Source organism: Mesoplodon densirostris, chromosome 5 (assembly GCF_025265405.1).
Source record: "Mesoplodon densirostris isolate mMesDen1 chromosome 5, mMesDen1 primary haplotype, whole genome shotgun sequence".
NCBI classification, from domain to species: Eukaryota; Metazoa; Chordata; class Mammalia; order Artiodactyla; family Ziphiidae; genus Mesoplodon; species Mesoplodon densirostris.
The window spans coordinates 3,573,315-3,589,273 of NC_082665.1; the positions used below are offsets into that span (position 1 = coordinate 3,573,315).

General features: G+C 49.3%; 1 protein-coding gene across 1 annotated transcript; it reads left to right on the forward strand.

Moving 5' to 3' along the window:
* The first annotated feature begins 3,730 nt into the window (after nt 1–3,730).
* Nucleotides 3,731–5,730, forward strand: LOC132491105 (trefoil factor 2-like). The gene is made up of 3 exons (XM_060099944.1): nt 3,731–3,815; nt 4,484–4,633; nt 5,549–5,730. The coding sequence occupies exons 1-3, from the start codon at nt 3,731–3,733 to the stop codon at nt 5,728–5,730; spliced, it is 417 nt and encodes a 138-aa protein (XP_059955927.1).
* The last annotated feature ends 10,229 nt before the right edge of the window (nt 5,731–15,959 follow it).

Below are 15,959 nucleotides of genomic sequence, written 5' to 3' on the forward strand. Positions count from 1 at the left end.
ACTAGTTACATGTATGTTAGTCTGCTGACACTGTCTCACGGGTCACTGAGGTTCTGTTCCTTTTTATTTCAGCCCTCTTTCTCTCTATGCCCCAGTTTGGAGAGCTTGTACTGCACTGACTTCAAATAAATCAGCCATTTCTTCTAAAGTATCTAATCTAATTAGAATTTTTCATTTCAGATATTGTAGTTTTCATGCTTAGAGTTTCCACCTGGTTCATTTTTAGCTTCCATTTCTCTATGCAGATTTTAAAATGTGTTCCCTTGTTATATTTCTCTTTAAGTAGTTGAACATTTTAATGCAGTGTCTGGTCTGTTTCTATTCTCTGTTATTTCCAGTGATTACAGGTCCTGCTTCTTCACACACCTAGTAAGTTTTGAGTTTGTGTTGAACATTATGAATGCTATGCCACGTGTCTGGATTTTGTTGTCTTCCTTAACAAAATGCTGAGTTTCGTTCTGTTAGGCAGTCAATTTACTTACAGATTAACTTGATCTTTTAGGACTTGTTTTAAAGTTTTGTTAGAAGGGGTATAAAGTGGCTTTACTCTAGAACAAGATCAAGCCTACTCTTATGGCATGTTATGGACTGAATGTTTGTGGGGCCCGCCCCCACATTCATATGTGGAAGCCATAACCCCCAATGTGATGCTATTAGGAGGTAGGGACTATGGGAGGTAATTAGGGTTGGAAGAGGTCATGAGGATTGATCCCCCATGATGGGGTTAGTGGTCTTATAGAAAGAGACAGCAGAGAACTTACCCTTTTTCCACCAGGTGAGCACACATTGAGAAGGCCACCCTCTGCAAGCCAGGAAGAGGGCCCTCATCAGAACCCTACCCTGCAGGCACCCTGATAATGAATTTCCAGCCACCAGAACTGTGAGAAACCAATGTCGGTTGTTTAACCCATCTCCCTGTGGTATTTTGTTATGGCCACTTAAGCTGACTAAGACTTGGCATGGTCATTCTATGTCCCTACTCAGTGCCTGGACAGCCAACAAGCCTGTCCCCTGTGGCTGGTTAGAACTCATGTGAATCTGGCTGCTGACAGCCCTGTCTCCTTGGTGTGTGTTCCTTCCTGGGAGCTGTTTCTTCCTGGCCTTGTGTGTGTGGCAGCTTAGCATCTGACTAAACCCCAGGGAGTCTCCAGCCCTGTTTCAGGTGTCCCTCTCCTCCGGCCCCCACCCTGGAAACCCATCACCCCGTGGCCTCTGATTCCAGCCTCTGTCCCTCAGCCCCATGAGCCTCTGATGCTCTGTGGCCAGACTGTGTTTCTAGACAGAAAATCAGGTGACCTTGGGCCTCCCCACACTGCTTCCCTTTCTGTCCCACACAGCCTGTTGCTCAGCATCTGTAAACAGTTATTCCACATAGGTTTAGAGTAACTTACGGCAGGAGGAAGGGTCTGGTACCAGTACCCCCATAATAATCAGAAGTAGACTGACATGGGTGACATCTAAGGGACCCTCCGATTTGGCTTCTGTTTCCTGTGAGAACTGATAGGTAACATCACTACAAAGAAGAATTGCAATCCCACTAGGCGCGGGATGGGTCTGAGGCTGGGCACTCCTGTGGCAGCACCAACTAGCGCAGCAGGTGGGGTGGGAGGGCCTGGAGATGGTCAACAGATGGGTACACCTGGGGGTGATAAGACAGGGGGAAGCAGGTGGAGTGGGGACCGTGGGAACCAGGCTGGAGAAGGAGGGGAGGGGGAGACGCAGACGGTACAGTGCTCAGAGGGGCAGCCGAGGGGTTAAGGGACTGGAGGGTTAAGGAGTAACGAGGAAGCGGTAGAAGCTTAGACATCCTGAACAGAAAGGACATTTGCATGTCCTCTTTCAGAGGTGGAGTATGGGTTCTGAGTTTGGTCATGAGAGGGGTGGCAGAGTGGAGGAGGGATGGAAGTTCCCAGAGATGAGGAGGAAATAAAAACCTGAGCTCCTGTGGCTTTGGGTGAGATGTCCCTGGAGTGCTGAAGCCGCCCAGGGTGTCACACATCTTAGTGTGACAAGGGACACAGCGAGCGCGGTGCTAAACCCTTAACAAGGAGCAGGCTGACAGTCAGCCAATGACAGTGGGGCAGGAGCCTTGAAGGTGGTACAGTCACAGCTGCGATTCCGAGGAGCCTGGTGACACTGGGGCTCAAGGTCAATGTCCAGCCCCCAGCCTGAGCCCACGTGATGGGAGCACAGCCACCCAACACAGCTTAGAGGTCGTGCTGTGCATACAGCTCCACGTTCAGGTGGGTTGCCACTCATACTGTAGACATTGTATCTAACGTAATGACTTCCCCACAAGTGGAAGTAACTTGTCTTGAAGAAAATGTACCTTTTTCCAAAAGCACAAAAATACCATGTGGGCGGATGGTGCCCTGGATGGGGGCCTGAGCACCTCCACCTGAGATGCATGCAAGAGGAACATCTCAGGGAAGATGCAGGCTTCCGTTAGGGCCAGAGCAGGTCAGAGACCAAGGGGCTGATAAACCGTCTCTTTGGCATGGATCAGGCGGTTTCAGTGGGAATCCCGGAAGGGCCAGGAGGGCGCAGTGGGGAGTCGGGCCAAGGGGGAGGAAGCAGAGAGGAAAGTGGAGATGAGAATCTGGGGGAAGAGGGAGGACTTGGGCCCCTATGTCTTGGTGGTGACTAAGAGTGACAGGGACGCAGTGGGGAAAGGTGACTTTCTCAAGGTTTGCAAAGATAGAGTCATGGTGGTTGCTCAGTGGGGGAATAGGCAGGGGTCTGGAGTGGCTGGAGCTGGATCTGGCAGAAGCCCTGAGCTCTCCAGACCCTGAGGACCCAGGGTTTCAGATTCCATGCATCTCTGGGTTCCTGGCTGCTCAAACCGTGCTGGACAGATTGGTGGTTCCTGGAAGTCCCCCAGAGTAGGGAGTTTACGATCCTCTCTTTCCTCCATGTCACATCTTTCCTCTTTGTGTGTTGTGTGTCCCATCTCCATTTCTCTCTTCTCTCTTTGGGTCCCATCCACAGAGTCTTTTCCCTGGAGCATCTTATCCTGGGCATAGGCTGGCTTATAGGTGCCATCTTTTAGGAAACACAGACAGTTCCCATGGAAGAAAAAAATGACACACTTCAGGCTTTGCTGAAATGAACTTGTTACTTCTACACTCATCTGGGGCTGTTCCGTATACCTGGACAACTTCATCTCCATGAAGAGCAGCCCCCTCCCCAAAACAGAGACAAGGAGATACAGACAGGGGCTGAGAGAGGGGTCTGCAGTCCTGAAGGAGGGTCTCCTGCCTTCCTTGGAGACCCTCCCATTCCTGGAGGAGGGGTCTTCTCTCTGTCTGCGGCTGGCCCACTCATTTTCCCCAGTAGCCTTTGGCCCAATGTTTAAAAATTCCTGTGGTAGCCAAGTACTTTATCAGGAGAAATACATGACTTCTCCTTTCCTGGGTGGGACCCTGTGAGTACCCAGCGCCACACGTGCACGTGGCCCGTCTTCCGTGTTGGCATCCTGGCACGACCTGGCTCCCTGCCTGGGTCGGGGGAAGCCTGGCTGTGCTCGGGGAGCCCGGAGTCCTGCACTGTCACCACTTGGCGCTTCAGCCAAGCTATCTCAGCTCCTTTTCCTAACAAAGGTTCCAAAGTGTCAGTGCCATGGGGAGAGAGGAGGTTATCTTGCTTGCTGAGCAAACAGAGAGAAGCTTATAAAACAACCCCCGCGGTGGGGAGTGTGCACTCTTCTGGCGGCCCTGGGGTACAGCCGAGCATGGACGCGGGAGCCCGCTGCACCTGGCTCCTGGCTGCGCTCTTTTTGCTGGGGCTGTGTGCCCTGGTGGGGGCCCAGAAACCTGGTAAGCGAGGGCTCAGATCCTCGAGGGGCCGTGGGGACCATTCGGACCAGCGAGCCTGGGGAGGCCTCTAGTGCCCCGAGCGCAGGGAGGGCATGAGAGGTCCTTGTTTTCTGCCCCTCGGGGTGTCTCTGTTCATGTTCGTTTCCTTCAGAGAGAAAAAGCAGGTGATGAGTTAACCTGAGAAGGGAAGCAGGTGGGAAGGTGTCCTAAGATTTGGGACGCCAGCCACACAGCCAGCTCCGTGTGAGTCCACCCACTTCCCCGCCGCTCAGGAAGGACGGCAGGGGGCATTGGAGGGGGGTGAGACCTCCCAGGAGGACCCCCTTCAGGATCAATAGGATGCCCTCAGGCTCAGGTGGGCGGGCTCCAGGAGGGGCTGGGTGGGAGGCCCACTAAGGGCTCCTAGGGGTCCGGCCTTGTTCACTTTCATCCCGACCTTGGCCTGAGTGCATCTGTCCACCCTCTTGCCAGAAGGTTTTATTTTTAAACTAAGAAAACACTTTCAGCTAAGCCCTGTCAGTTCCTCTGAAGGACACTGGCTGGTTCAGATACGAGCAAGATAAGATGGCCTTTCCCAGGGTGGGAGTGGCACTGATGGGGGGTCCTGGATGTGCCTGAGGGCTGGGGGGCAAGGGTGGGGGGCTGGCTGACCCAGGGCTTCTCCGCAGATCCCTGCCAGTGCTCGCGCTTGAGCCCCAAGAACAGGGTGAATTGCGGCTTCCCGGGCATCACCAGCGACCAGTGCTTCTCTGCCAGCTGCTGCTTCGACTCCAGCATCCTCGGGGTACCCTGGTGTTTCAAGCCCCTCCCCAAGCAAGGTAACGTCCAGGAGAGCTAGGACGTCCTCCTGTGCCCCGGCTGGCAGCTCAGGACCTGGCTTCTTAGGGCTCCAACACCACCTGGGCCAGCCCCAGGGAAGGGAAACACTCCCCGACCCCCATGTCCACACTTGACCCCAAGGGCCAGCCATTTGCCCTTTTGGGGAGACTTGTGGGAATCCATTTGACAGTATTTGAAGAAAAAACAACTCTGGGGCCCCTCTTCGCTGTGGCTCCTGAAGAAGCTTCTAAGGGACATGAGGCATTAAAATCAGGGCATTATTAACATAACTGCAAACAGATCCCAAATGTTAAGAAATTCACTTAAGTCTTCTTGAGTTACCTTTTGAGAGTGAGTTTTGTGCCTGTGCATATTATAAATTTAGAAAGTCTCTGACTCCAAGGCGTGCACACAAAAAAGTCTGTGCGAAGCTGATCCGTGTGTGTAGAACTGGGTACCCTGGCCTCCCATCCACACCCGCCGAGGCTGCCGGTCAGAGGCTCCCGGGCTCCGGGGGAAACAGGCCCGATGGCTGGCTGTTGGTTGGTTGTAGCCAGGGCTCTCCCGGTAGTGGAAGCATCGCTGGGTTTCAATTCTTTGGTCTAATGCTTTACATCCTTAAAGGGTCCCCACAGGAGGTACGGTGGGCCACCCCGCTTTACAGAGCAATGTCAAGTCCAGGGAGGTGAGACGATTTTCCCTCCAGACCTTCTGACTTTTGGCTTCAGGAGGAAGGGTGGCAACCTGCTGGTGCCCACTCTCAGTCCAGGGGGGACAGTCTCAGAAGCCCCCATGCTACCCCGAGCCTGTGAGCCCAGCGGTGCTCCCCTGGGAGGATGGGATGGACGTGTCTGGTTAGCTAGCTGGCCTAACCGAGTCCCCTCGTTGCCCCCAAATCCGGTGGCACGCGGCAGAGTCAGAGGAGTGTGTCATGGAGGTCTCGGCCCGCAAGAACTGTGGCTACCCGGGCATCAGCCCCCAGGAGTGCGCCTCTAGGAAGTGTTGCTTCTCCGACACCATCCCCCAAGTGCCCTGGTGCTTCTTTCCGCTCTCCGTGCAAGGTAATGTCCGGTTCCTGGACAAGGATGATTCTTGAGGGCAGTGGGAGCTGGGCGAGGGAGGTCCTAGGCTGGACAGGATGCCTGATGCCATCCCGGCCAGGCCCCTGGACCCAGTGGATGATCAGTTCAGGAAAAAGTGTCCTCGTGTAGGAAGCCACCTTTATTGTGAACCACCTCAAAAGGCAATTCCAGAATGTTCTCAACAACGACAGCTTCTTTTTAATAAGTTAGGCCCTCCAGCCTTCCCACTGTGTCTTTTGGATGGTTGCAAAAAGCATCCCTTTCTCAGCCGCCCCCCCAGGTCCCAGCACAGTTGGGTGGTGTCACTATTTTGGATGCTTTGAATGCCACGTGCTGTGCTGGGCATAGTGAGAGGGACCCAGAGTGAAGCAGATGTGGTGCTTCTCTCGTGGACCCCGCTGTTCTCTCCCGTGACCACGAGTGACAGGTCCTGCCCCAGCGCCAGTCCCAGGAGAGCCCATCTCCCCTCCCCCACCCCTCAGTGACAGTGTGTCCCTGACACTGAGTTTGATAAGGTCAAGGAAAGACCGGGTATTCCAAAAGTTGGGAAGAATGCACTGATCCTTGAAGGATGCCTCTTCCCATTTTGAGGAAATCAGTGTGCTGTAAAGAGCATGGCCTTTACTTTCAGAAATTTCCAAGTGATTTTCTGTGTGACCTAAGTGTCTACCTGGAAAATTACCAGTTATCTGGGGAGAATGGACTCCCACAGGGCATCTGGCCCCAGGGGACTGTGCCCCGCAGGCAGCTCCTTCTCCAGCAGGGACGGCTGGACTAAGGGCTGTAGTCCCGGGAGCCCACGGGGTCTCCTAGCTCAGGCACCCTGGCTCTCTGACGCGCTCACCAACAATGTCGCATTTAAATTTCTAGACTGTCATTATTAAGACGCAGTGGCTTCAGAGAACCCCTCAGGCTCCTTGGATATCCTGAAACAAAAGAAGAATATGCACCATCTTATGGTTTCAGATTTCACGTTTCCCGAATTCCTGGGTTCTTTAAATCTGCTTTTTATCCTTTTCAGTGGCTTCACGTGCAATTTCTTCAAGTAAAGAAAACCCTTAACATCTGCTAAATTTCATTCTGGCTTCATTGACACAGAGGTGGCGATAGCAGTGTGTGTGTGTGTGTGTGAGAGAGAGAGAGAGAGAGAGGGAGAGAGAGAGGGAGAGAGAGGTTGAGAGTACGAGTGTGTGTGTAATTTTAAGATTCTTCCATTTGCTAGAAGAGCAAGAATTCATCTAATACATTCAGGCTCCTCTGACAGTGAAAAAGTATTGCATGTAAGGAATTTCAGAATCCATAATCCCTTTATAACTCTCATACTAAATCACCGTATTAAAATTCAAATGATTTTACCCCAAAAAACATACTAAAAATTATATGCTGCTCTTGTAGCAACATATAATTTCAGATTGCAATTACAACACTGCTTTGCTTTTACAAATGCATCACAGACCACTTGCTTTTGAAATTCGTGCCAGGCACCCAAATACCTCTTCCAAAGGTGAGTCGGGGCTTGTGCCAGATTAGCTCCGATGAGTTCTCCCCTAGGCTTGGGAGTGCACAGCTGCAGCATCCATCGTGTTGCGATTTGAAAGCTGTTCCAAAGAGGTAGTTGACAGCTTCCATCAAGGCTTTTTTGAAGCGTGTGGGAAAGTCGTTGCGTGAAAGATATTTCAGGCATCTGGGTGAAGGGTTCCTGGCATTCTTCGGCTCAAGGGTGGAAGTGCAGGTGGGTGACCCCAGGCCAGACTTTCTGTGGCCTGTCCCTCCTCCCTAACCCTCCTCCAGCCCGGGGCCTATGGTCACCCTGGAAACCCAGGGCCTTTCCTTCTAGGTGACAATGGCTTTGCATTGAAAGGACGGAATTTTAAAAAGTGTTTCAGGAAGGGACTTGGCCTCACAACCCCTCTCGGGACCCCTATTTTGAGAAGGGGGCCCCATACAGTCTTAGGTCACTGTTGCATCTTTATCTTGCTAATAACACACACATAAGCTCCATGAAACAACGGCTCTTGCTGGAACACGGGGTCTGAAACACTCAAGACAAGTGGCCGGTGGAGACAGGCACGGCCTTAGTGAATTGATTTCTCACCGGGAGCCGTGTCCTCACGTGCGGTTCGCCTGTCCCGACTCAGCCCCGCCCTCGGTCCCCGGAGAGCCAAGGCCGGCCCTGGTATTGGCACACTGGGGAAAGGGTCTTTGACACATGAATTCTTCGTACCCACACCCCCGGGGTTGGGAATTGGGTTGCGCTGCTCCCAGAGCGGCCCCGGCTGTCTTGGATTTGGGGTCTGGTGGAAGCTTTTGGCCTCAGGCCTCCTGTTCCAGGGCTGCAGGTGCGGGAGCCCCGGTTCCTTCTCAGGAGTCCTCGCGCACGACCCCAACCCCACCTCCTCTCGTACGTTCTCTCTGACGCATTGACGCCCTAATGTCCCAGCCGGCTCCTGATGGCGCTTCTGATAACTGAGCGCAGACTTGTAGATTTTGAAGCAATTTCAGTGGCGTTCCCCGGGCGGGGGATCCTTAGGCCATTTAAATCTGTTTGACATTATTTCCATGCCTCCGCTTGCTCCAGCGCCATTGATTACAGAGGACGGCGCGGCCTCCCAGAGTGGTTCAGACCGTCCCCCTCCCCCTTCTGTGGGTGGCCCATGGGGAGTGTCCTCGATGCCCCTGGAGCAGTAGCTGGTGACGTCCGACCCCCCTCCGTCAGGCAACCGACCTTTCTTCCTCCCCCCTCCATCCCCCTCCAGCCCCCTCCAGGGGCACCCATAGCCCCGCTGGGCTCAGCTGGGACATAGCTGATGGTGGAGGAGGGTGGGCTTGGTGCAGAGGGTCTGGCAGGGGGAGGGGACGGCAGCTCCGCCCCTCACTCCCACTGTCCTGGTCCCCCGGCTCCGGGGCTTCACCCAGCTCCTTGCCCGGCTGGTTCAGGTAATGCAGGTGCTTTGAGAGGTGGTCACAGGAGAGGGGATGGGCCAGGTCTTTGGGGCAGAAACAACAGGAGACATCACAGTGCTCGTGTGTGACCTTGGGGAGGTTCTCCACATCTCCTGAGATGTGGTTAGAACAGTGTCGGGCATGTGACGAGGGCTTCATGACAATTCATGCCAGTTATTCTTATATTCACACATACTGACCCCAATAGTCCAGGCCCTATTAAGTGGGGGGACAGATGGGATCTCCTTACCTCAGTGCCCGATCATCAGCCCCTCCGAGGTCGCCCCTGCTGATGCAGGAAGGCTAATCCCTGCCAGGTCCCCTCCCCGGGGATCCTTCTGTGGCCCTGGCTAATGCCATGGTCTTAGTGGACAGCTGTACCCACAGCAGGCTGGGCCCCAACTAACTGCTGGACCTCCTGGGAACACCCTGGGAGTTGGCCTGGCCAGCAGCATTCTCGTGAAATGAGGGGAAGCTTCATCTTCCCTCTTGCTACACTTGGTGGGGACCCCGGAAGGGATGCTGAGCCTTGGCACCGCACAGCCTTGAGAAAGTGACTGAAGCATAGTGTCCTCTGCAATCCCCGAGGCCACCGCTTCAGGGTCACACACACAGAGTGCAGCGTGTTTCTGGGGTTTGCACACCTAAGCATCACCTGGGTGGTGAGCAGTGCCCCTTCCCCTGGTTGGCGGCCTGTCCTGCTACAGCGAGGTGACACCTTGCCTCCCAGCCAGGCTGGCTCGGGGTGGCGCCCTCATGGACCCCCGCTGTCCCCTGCCCGGTGTCCCGGTGCCCCTCCCCACTGGTCAAGCCCTCCCCGTCAACCTCCTGGGCCCTCCCCAGGGCTTGTCTGCATCTGTGTGAACAGTTGTGGGAGGTTCCAGAACATGCTGGGAGCTTCCTGGGCTTCCCTGCGGCCCAGACGGATGCGAACCAGAGAAGCAGCCTCACTCCACAGCCCCTGGGGGTTCGGATCCCCGCTCCAGCCCAGCCAGGCCCCCCTGGCAGGTCAGACACACACCCAGGTGTCAGGTACCTGGGCTGAGATTACTCCGGGGCTGAGGGGGTGGGTTTCCAGAGGGTCCCATCGGTGGCAACTTCCGTATTTATTTCCTGGAATCCAAAGAGAGCTCAGCACTTAATGAAGACTCGACCTTAATTCAGCAGTCAGAAACGCGGCTTCAAGGAAGGAAGGCCCGTGCTGTTCGTGTCAGGACGCAGGTTTAATGAACGGAAGGTGTTTCCCCATGAAGAACCTTCAAGCCCAGGATGCTCGCAGGGCTGTCTGTCCTCCAGTGCCCTCTGCTGGCCACCCTGGGGACTGACGCACCCGCCTTCACCAAGGGGCAGGGATTTGTCTGACAATAGGTAGCCTCCTAATGTCCAGAGATTGGCCTCAATAACTATTGTAAGGGGGGAAAGGGGAGAGTGGGAGGAATTGGGAGATGGAGATTGACATATATACACTATTGATACTATGTATAAAATAGATAACTAATGAGAACTTACTGTATAGCACAGGGAACTCTACTCAGTGCTCTGTGGTGACCTAAATGAGAAGGAAATCCAAAAAAGAGGGGATACATGTATACGTAGAGCTGATTCAACTTGCTGTACAGTAGAAACTAACACAACATTGTAAAGCAGCTGTACTCCAATAAAAATTTTTTTTAAAAAGATTGTAAGTTGCCAAACTTATAAAGTTGGATCAGGCCGAATTTACTGACATGGGTTCACAAAGCAGAAATGTTGCATGTAGTGTTGCAGCCTAGGAACTTGGAAAGGGCTCTCTTGCTGGTTTGAAGACGGCCACCTTCTGGCTGTCCCTATAGGGACTTTCCTAGGTGTATATACATGGAGAGAGAGGCAGAGACTGAGCAGGACAGGGAGAGAGAAAGCTATAAGGCCTAATCCTATCAGGTCAAGGCCCTACCCTGATGACCTCATTTAAGCTTAATTACTTCCATAAAGGCTCCATCTCCAAATACAGTCACATGGAGGGTTAGGGCTTCACCAGGTGAATTTGGGGACACAATTTTGTCATAGCATTGACCTTTCATTCAGCTCACTGTCTTTACACCGATAATACTGATAATTGTTATACCTTGAGGTTTTTTTTTTTTTTTAATTAGCCTTATTGAGGTATAATTCAGGGCAATAAAATTTGTCTATTTTAACTGAATCAGTTCAGTGAGTTTTGAAAAATGTTTGCAGTTATGTAAACACTACCACAAGGAAGATATAGAAGATCTTCATTCCCCCCCTCAATTCCCTCATGCCCGTTTGTAGTCAATGCCCTCCTCCCACTTCCAGCCCCAAGTAACCAAGGAATCTGCTTCCTTTCACTATAGTTTTGCCTCTTCTAGAATTTCCTGTAAGTTTAGTCACGTTGTGCATGATCCTTTGCATCTTTCTTTATGAGATTTATCTGGGTTGTCCACACCTGTTGCTTGCTGAGTAGGATTCTGCAGGGGGGCATTTCACCGTGTGTTTACCATCCCCCAGTCGATGGGCATTTGGGTTGTTTCCAGGGCTTCACTGTTAGAACAGACCTGCTGGGGACAAGTGTGTACGAGTCTGGAGTTGGCTGTGTAAATACCTTTTCTCTTGGAAAATATCTGCTAAGTAGGATCACTGGGTCATATGGCAACTGTTCTGTTGGACTTGATAAGAATCTAACAAATTCTTCTTGCAAAATCGTTGTGCCGTTTTGCCTTCCCACCAACGAAGCATGAGAATCCGGAGGTTTCCCACATCCTATCCAGCCTGATGTTGTTAGCTTTTACTTTGAGTTATGCTGCTGTGCGATGGGCATCTCATTTCCACTTTAATTTACATTTCCCTAGTAACTAATGATATGGAGTATCTTTTCATGGGCTTGTCTTTTTTTTTTTTTTTTTTTACTTTTTCTCTGGTTAAGCATCTGTTCAAGTCTTTTTATTTTAAATTGATTTTTATTGGGGTAGAGTTGATTTACAATGTTGTGTTCATTTCTGCTGTACAGCAAAGTGAGTCAGTTATACACATACATATATCTACTCTTTTTTTAGATTCTTTTCCCATATAGGTCATTACAGAGTATTGAGTAGAGTTCCCTGTGCTATACAGTAGGTTCTTATTAGTTATCTGTTTTATATACGGTAGTGTGTATATGTCAGTCCTACGGTTTTCATCAGGTGTTTTGTCTTCTTTATATTGAGTTGTAAGAGCTCTTTGTCCCTTCTGCATACAGATCCTTTATCAGATTTATGTTGTGCAGATACTTCCTCCAAGTCTGAGACTTGCCTTTTCATTTCCTTAAGTATCTTTCAAAGAACAGATGTTTTTAATTTTGTAGAAGTCCAATGTTTTCGATTTTTCTTTCATGATTCACACTTTATGTGCCGTAGCTGAAAAAATTATTTGCCTAATCCAAGACCACAAAGATATTCTAGTATGCTTTCTTCTAGGAGTTTTATAGCCTTAGCTCCTATATTTTGGGTTTATGACACATTTTGAGGTAATTTTTTCAGTGTGAATTTTGGCATTTTCTTTTGTTTTTTTTTAATTCTCTGGAACAATATATGTTGCATTGGGACTATTTGGTATTTGCAGCTTTGTTAAAATTTCTCTGTGAGACCATTTGGGCATGGAGAGTTTTACAGAACAAATCTGTAAAACTTGATAACGTTCTCTCTTTCCTCTATGGTTGATTTGAGTTTCATGCCTCTACCAGATCACTTTGGGTAAAATAAAGGGTGATTTTCCTAGGAACTTGTCTATGTCATCTAGATTTTCAAAATTAGCTGCATAAATTTATTCCGAGCAGCCTCTTATAATTTTTAAAGTTTCCTCTATTGTAATAGGTGTTTCCCAAAGAACTCTTATTTTGTTTATTTGGGGGTTTTCCTCTCTCTCTCCCTCTCTCTTTTTTTTTTTTTTTTTCTATTTTCTTTATTAGGTTGACTAGTGGTTTGCATATTTTGTTTATTTTTCAAAAGAACCAAGATTTTGATTTATTACTTTATTCTTTTTCTCTTAGCTACTTCATTAATTTCTTCATCTTTGTGTTATTTTGGCTTGCGTTCCTATTCTTTTCCTAGCTTTCTGAGTTGGGAATTTACTTCCATTATTACTGATACGTGTTTAAAGCTATACATTTTCTTTTGATCACTATTTTAAATCCTCTTCATAGATTCAGAAATGTCGTGTTTTTATTACCATGATTTTTAAGAAAGTCTGTAATTTTGGTTTGTAGTTAATCTTTTAGCCACAAGTGTTTAGTAGAGATATTTAAATTTCCTTATGCAAGAACCTTCAGAAATGTTGCCATTATTTTCTAGCTTTTTTTACATTTGACCATAGAGTGATTGTCACATGTCTACCATATGGAACAGAATGCTTTCTTTGTGAACAAACATATGATTAAATTTTGTGAAGATTTCACATGCACTTAGGAAGTTCTGTTATGGAACCCACATTCGGCTGCTGGCTGCTTCTAAGCCAATAATTCGAGAGGCAAGTGCCAGTAGAAAGGAAGGTTGCTTTAATCAGAAAAGCCAGCAATCTGGGGAGAAGGTGGACTCGTGTCCAGAGACCACCTCCAGAGATTCTGCTCAGCCATGGCAGTTTTTAATGGAAAAAAACCGGGGTGGGGGGAGGGGCGGAATCTCAGTGAATTATGGAGTCAGGAGGTTGGGTTCTGCATCCTTCTCCATTGCGTGCAGACTGGATGACTCTTCCGAAGTCATCTTTTTTTTTTTTTTTTTTGCGGTACGCTGGCCTCTCACTGTTGTGGCCTCTCCCGTTGCGGAGCACAGGCTCTGGACGCTCAGGCTCAGCGGCCATGGCTCACGGGCCCAGCCGCTCCACGGCATGTGGGATCTTCCCGGACCGGGGCACGAACCCGTGTCCCCTGCATCGGCAGGTGGACTCTCAACCACTGCGCCACCAGGGAAGCCCCAGATGTCATCTTGCTCAAGTGGTCTGCAGGATTGCTGAGGGGCTATTGGGGCAGAGAGCTGGTCACCCTTTAACTGCTTACTTCTTCATCCTGACTTATTTTTATCTAGGGAAAGAATCAACAGGTCAGACAGGGCATGGTGGGCATTGAGGAGAGCACAGGTCAGGAGTTAGTTTCAATTGCTTAGTGATCTCATTCCTATAATTAGGTTCTTTGTAAGGTTAGAGGGGAACAGAAAAGGGGGAACAGGAAAGGGGCAAAAGAGCCGCTTAACACATCCCCACTTGTCAGACATCACTCCAGTTCTAAAGGGTTATGGGCAAGAGTCCGCCTTCTGTACCTGACGGGCAGAAGTCCATCTTCTGTCACTTCTTCACGCTAAATAGGATGCCGTATCCTCAGAGTGGAAGAGGTCAACGTGGGTCTGGAGCATCTCTTGGCTGACAGTTTTAGTTGCCCGCTTACAGACACGGGCAGAGCAAGCTACAGTTACTTTGATGCCCACAAAGATATAGACTACTATGAGCAATCGTGTTAATCCCATTCTCTTCAGACCAGTTCTTGGAATCGTGCTGGCCACAGACTCAGTACTGCTCAAGATGGAGCAGCTCATGTCATGGCTGCAGTCTGGTCATCACACAGTTAGCTTTTCCTCTCCAGTGGCAGTTATGGTATCTGTAAAAGCAATTCAGGAATGTGCATCAGACAATGAGTCGGTGACTCTATTGACCTCATTATTAACTACGCGGTTTTGTACTTGGAGGGGGCAGGGGCTTCAGGGCTCTGCTCGGTTCCAGTTGTATTGTCAGGTCTTAAGTTCGACATATGTATGTCCATAAGATCTACCTCATTGATTTTATTGTTTGTCTATCTTTTCTTACTTATATTTTTGTTCACATGACATACCCAGAGTGGTGTCCCCATCAACACAGCATGGTGTTCCCAACTCAGTATCAGCTGTGTTTTTCTCTCTTTCTGCATCACCTATGCTTTCTGGTTAGTAAAGTAGAATACCTTTGCCCAGCTCCTTATTGGTACAAAGATTTTTGTAACTGGTGTACCTTCATTGTGAATTGTGGCTTATAAAGTGTCCCTCTTCGTCATGTGTAAGTGCTTTGTCCTGAATTCTATTTCGACTGAGGTCAAGACACATCCCCTGCTTAATGTCACATCAGTTAAATCACTTTTGATCCTTAGTGTTTTCAAGTTTACATTTATTAGCAATATATTGACTAATTTTTAATCATAATGACTACTAGTTAAAAGCAAGAAGCAAGAGAAAGAATACTGGTCAAGAAATACAGGAAGCCAATGAGGAGAAAAATCATAAAAGTAATAATACTGAAAATTCATCTTCAGATCTTCAGCAGAGAAGTTATCTGATGAATTGATTTAAAAATCTTACAGAGAACATCAAATTTCTCCAGAAAGTAAAAATGTTAATAAACACATCTGTAATAGAAATGACTGTTTTTTTTTTTTTTTTATAAAGGGCTTCAGATGCTTGGCTTTTAAAAAATTTATTTATTTATTTATTTATTTATTTTTGGCTGTGTTGGGTCTTCATTTCTGTGTGAGGGTTTTCTCTAGTTTTGGCAAGCAGGGGCCATTCTTCATCACGGTGCGCGGGCCTCTCACTGTTTTGGCCTCTCCCGTTGTGGAGCACAGGCTCCAGACGCGCAGGCTCAGTAGTTGTGGCTCAAGGGCCTAGTTGCTCCGCGGCATGTGGGATCTTCCCAGACCAGGGCTCGAACCCATGTCCCCTGCATTAGCAGGCAGATTCTCAACCACTGCGCCCCCAGGGAAGCCCATGACTGCAGTTTTAAGGAAACATCTAAAAGAAAATATTTTTATATCAATTCACTTTATCTTACACCATACAAAGTTACTATGACTTATTTTTTGTAATTCCTAGAAAAGCGTTTGAGGGTTTTTATTTTTTACTGTGAAAAGGGCACAGTGGAAAGGGCTGGGAAGCCCGGCTCCAGGGCCTGCCTCCACAGTGCCTTATCACTCGGAACCTCAGAATCACCCCACCAGTTATTTATTAGCTACAGAATCTCTGAATTTTTCTGCTTTATGGCTACATCATTCTGCAGAAGGTACCTTGGCGCAGTGAGTGTATTGAATTATGGTCCAAATGACTCTCATTAAGGCAGATAAACCCAGCACAGAGATCCTGCCTGCCTGCTCTCAGTTTGCTTTATTGGAGTCTATAAAAGTGGGATGACAAGCAACCACCCAGCTGATGGTTCTCCAGTTATTTAATAGCCTTTGGGCACTCGCCCGGAGCTGTGCAATCTGCTGGACTGCTAACTGCTGGCCTCAGGGTACAGCCCTCGGTTACAGGGCTCCTCA

What these genes read in the sequence shown, in the direction of transcription:
- LOC132491105 (XM_060099944.1), top strand. Translation starts at nt 3,731, where the DNA reads ATGGACGCGGGAGCCCGCTGCACCTGGCTCCTGGCTGCGCTCTTTTTG. An exon ending in GGTGGGGGCCCAGAAACCTG is followed by an intron (nt 3,816 to 4,483) that starts GTAAGCGAGGGC and finishes GCTTCTCCGCAG; the next exon opens with ATCCCTGCCAGTGCTCGCGC. An exon ending in CAAGCCCCTCCCCAAGCAAG is followed by an intron (nt 4,634 to 5,548) that starts GTAACGTCCAGG and finishes GGCACGCGGCAG; the next exon opens with AGTCAGAGGAGTGTGTCATG.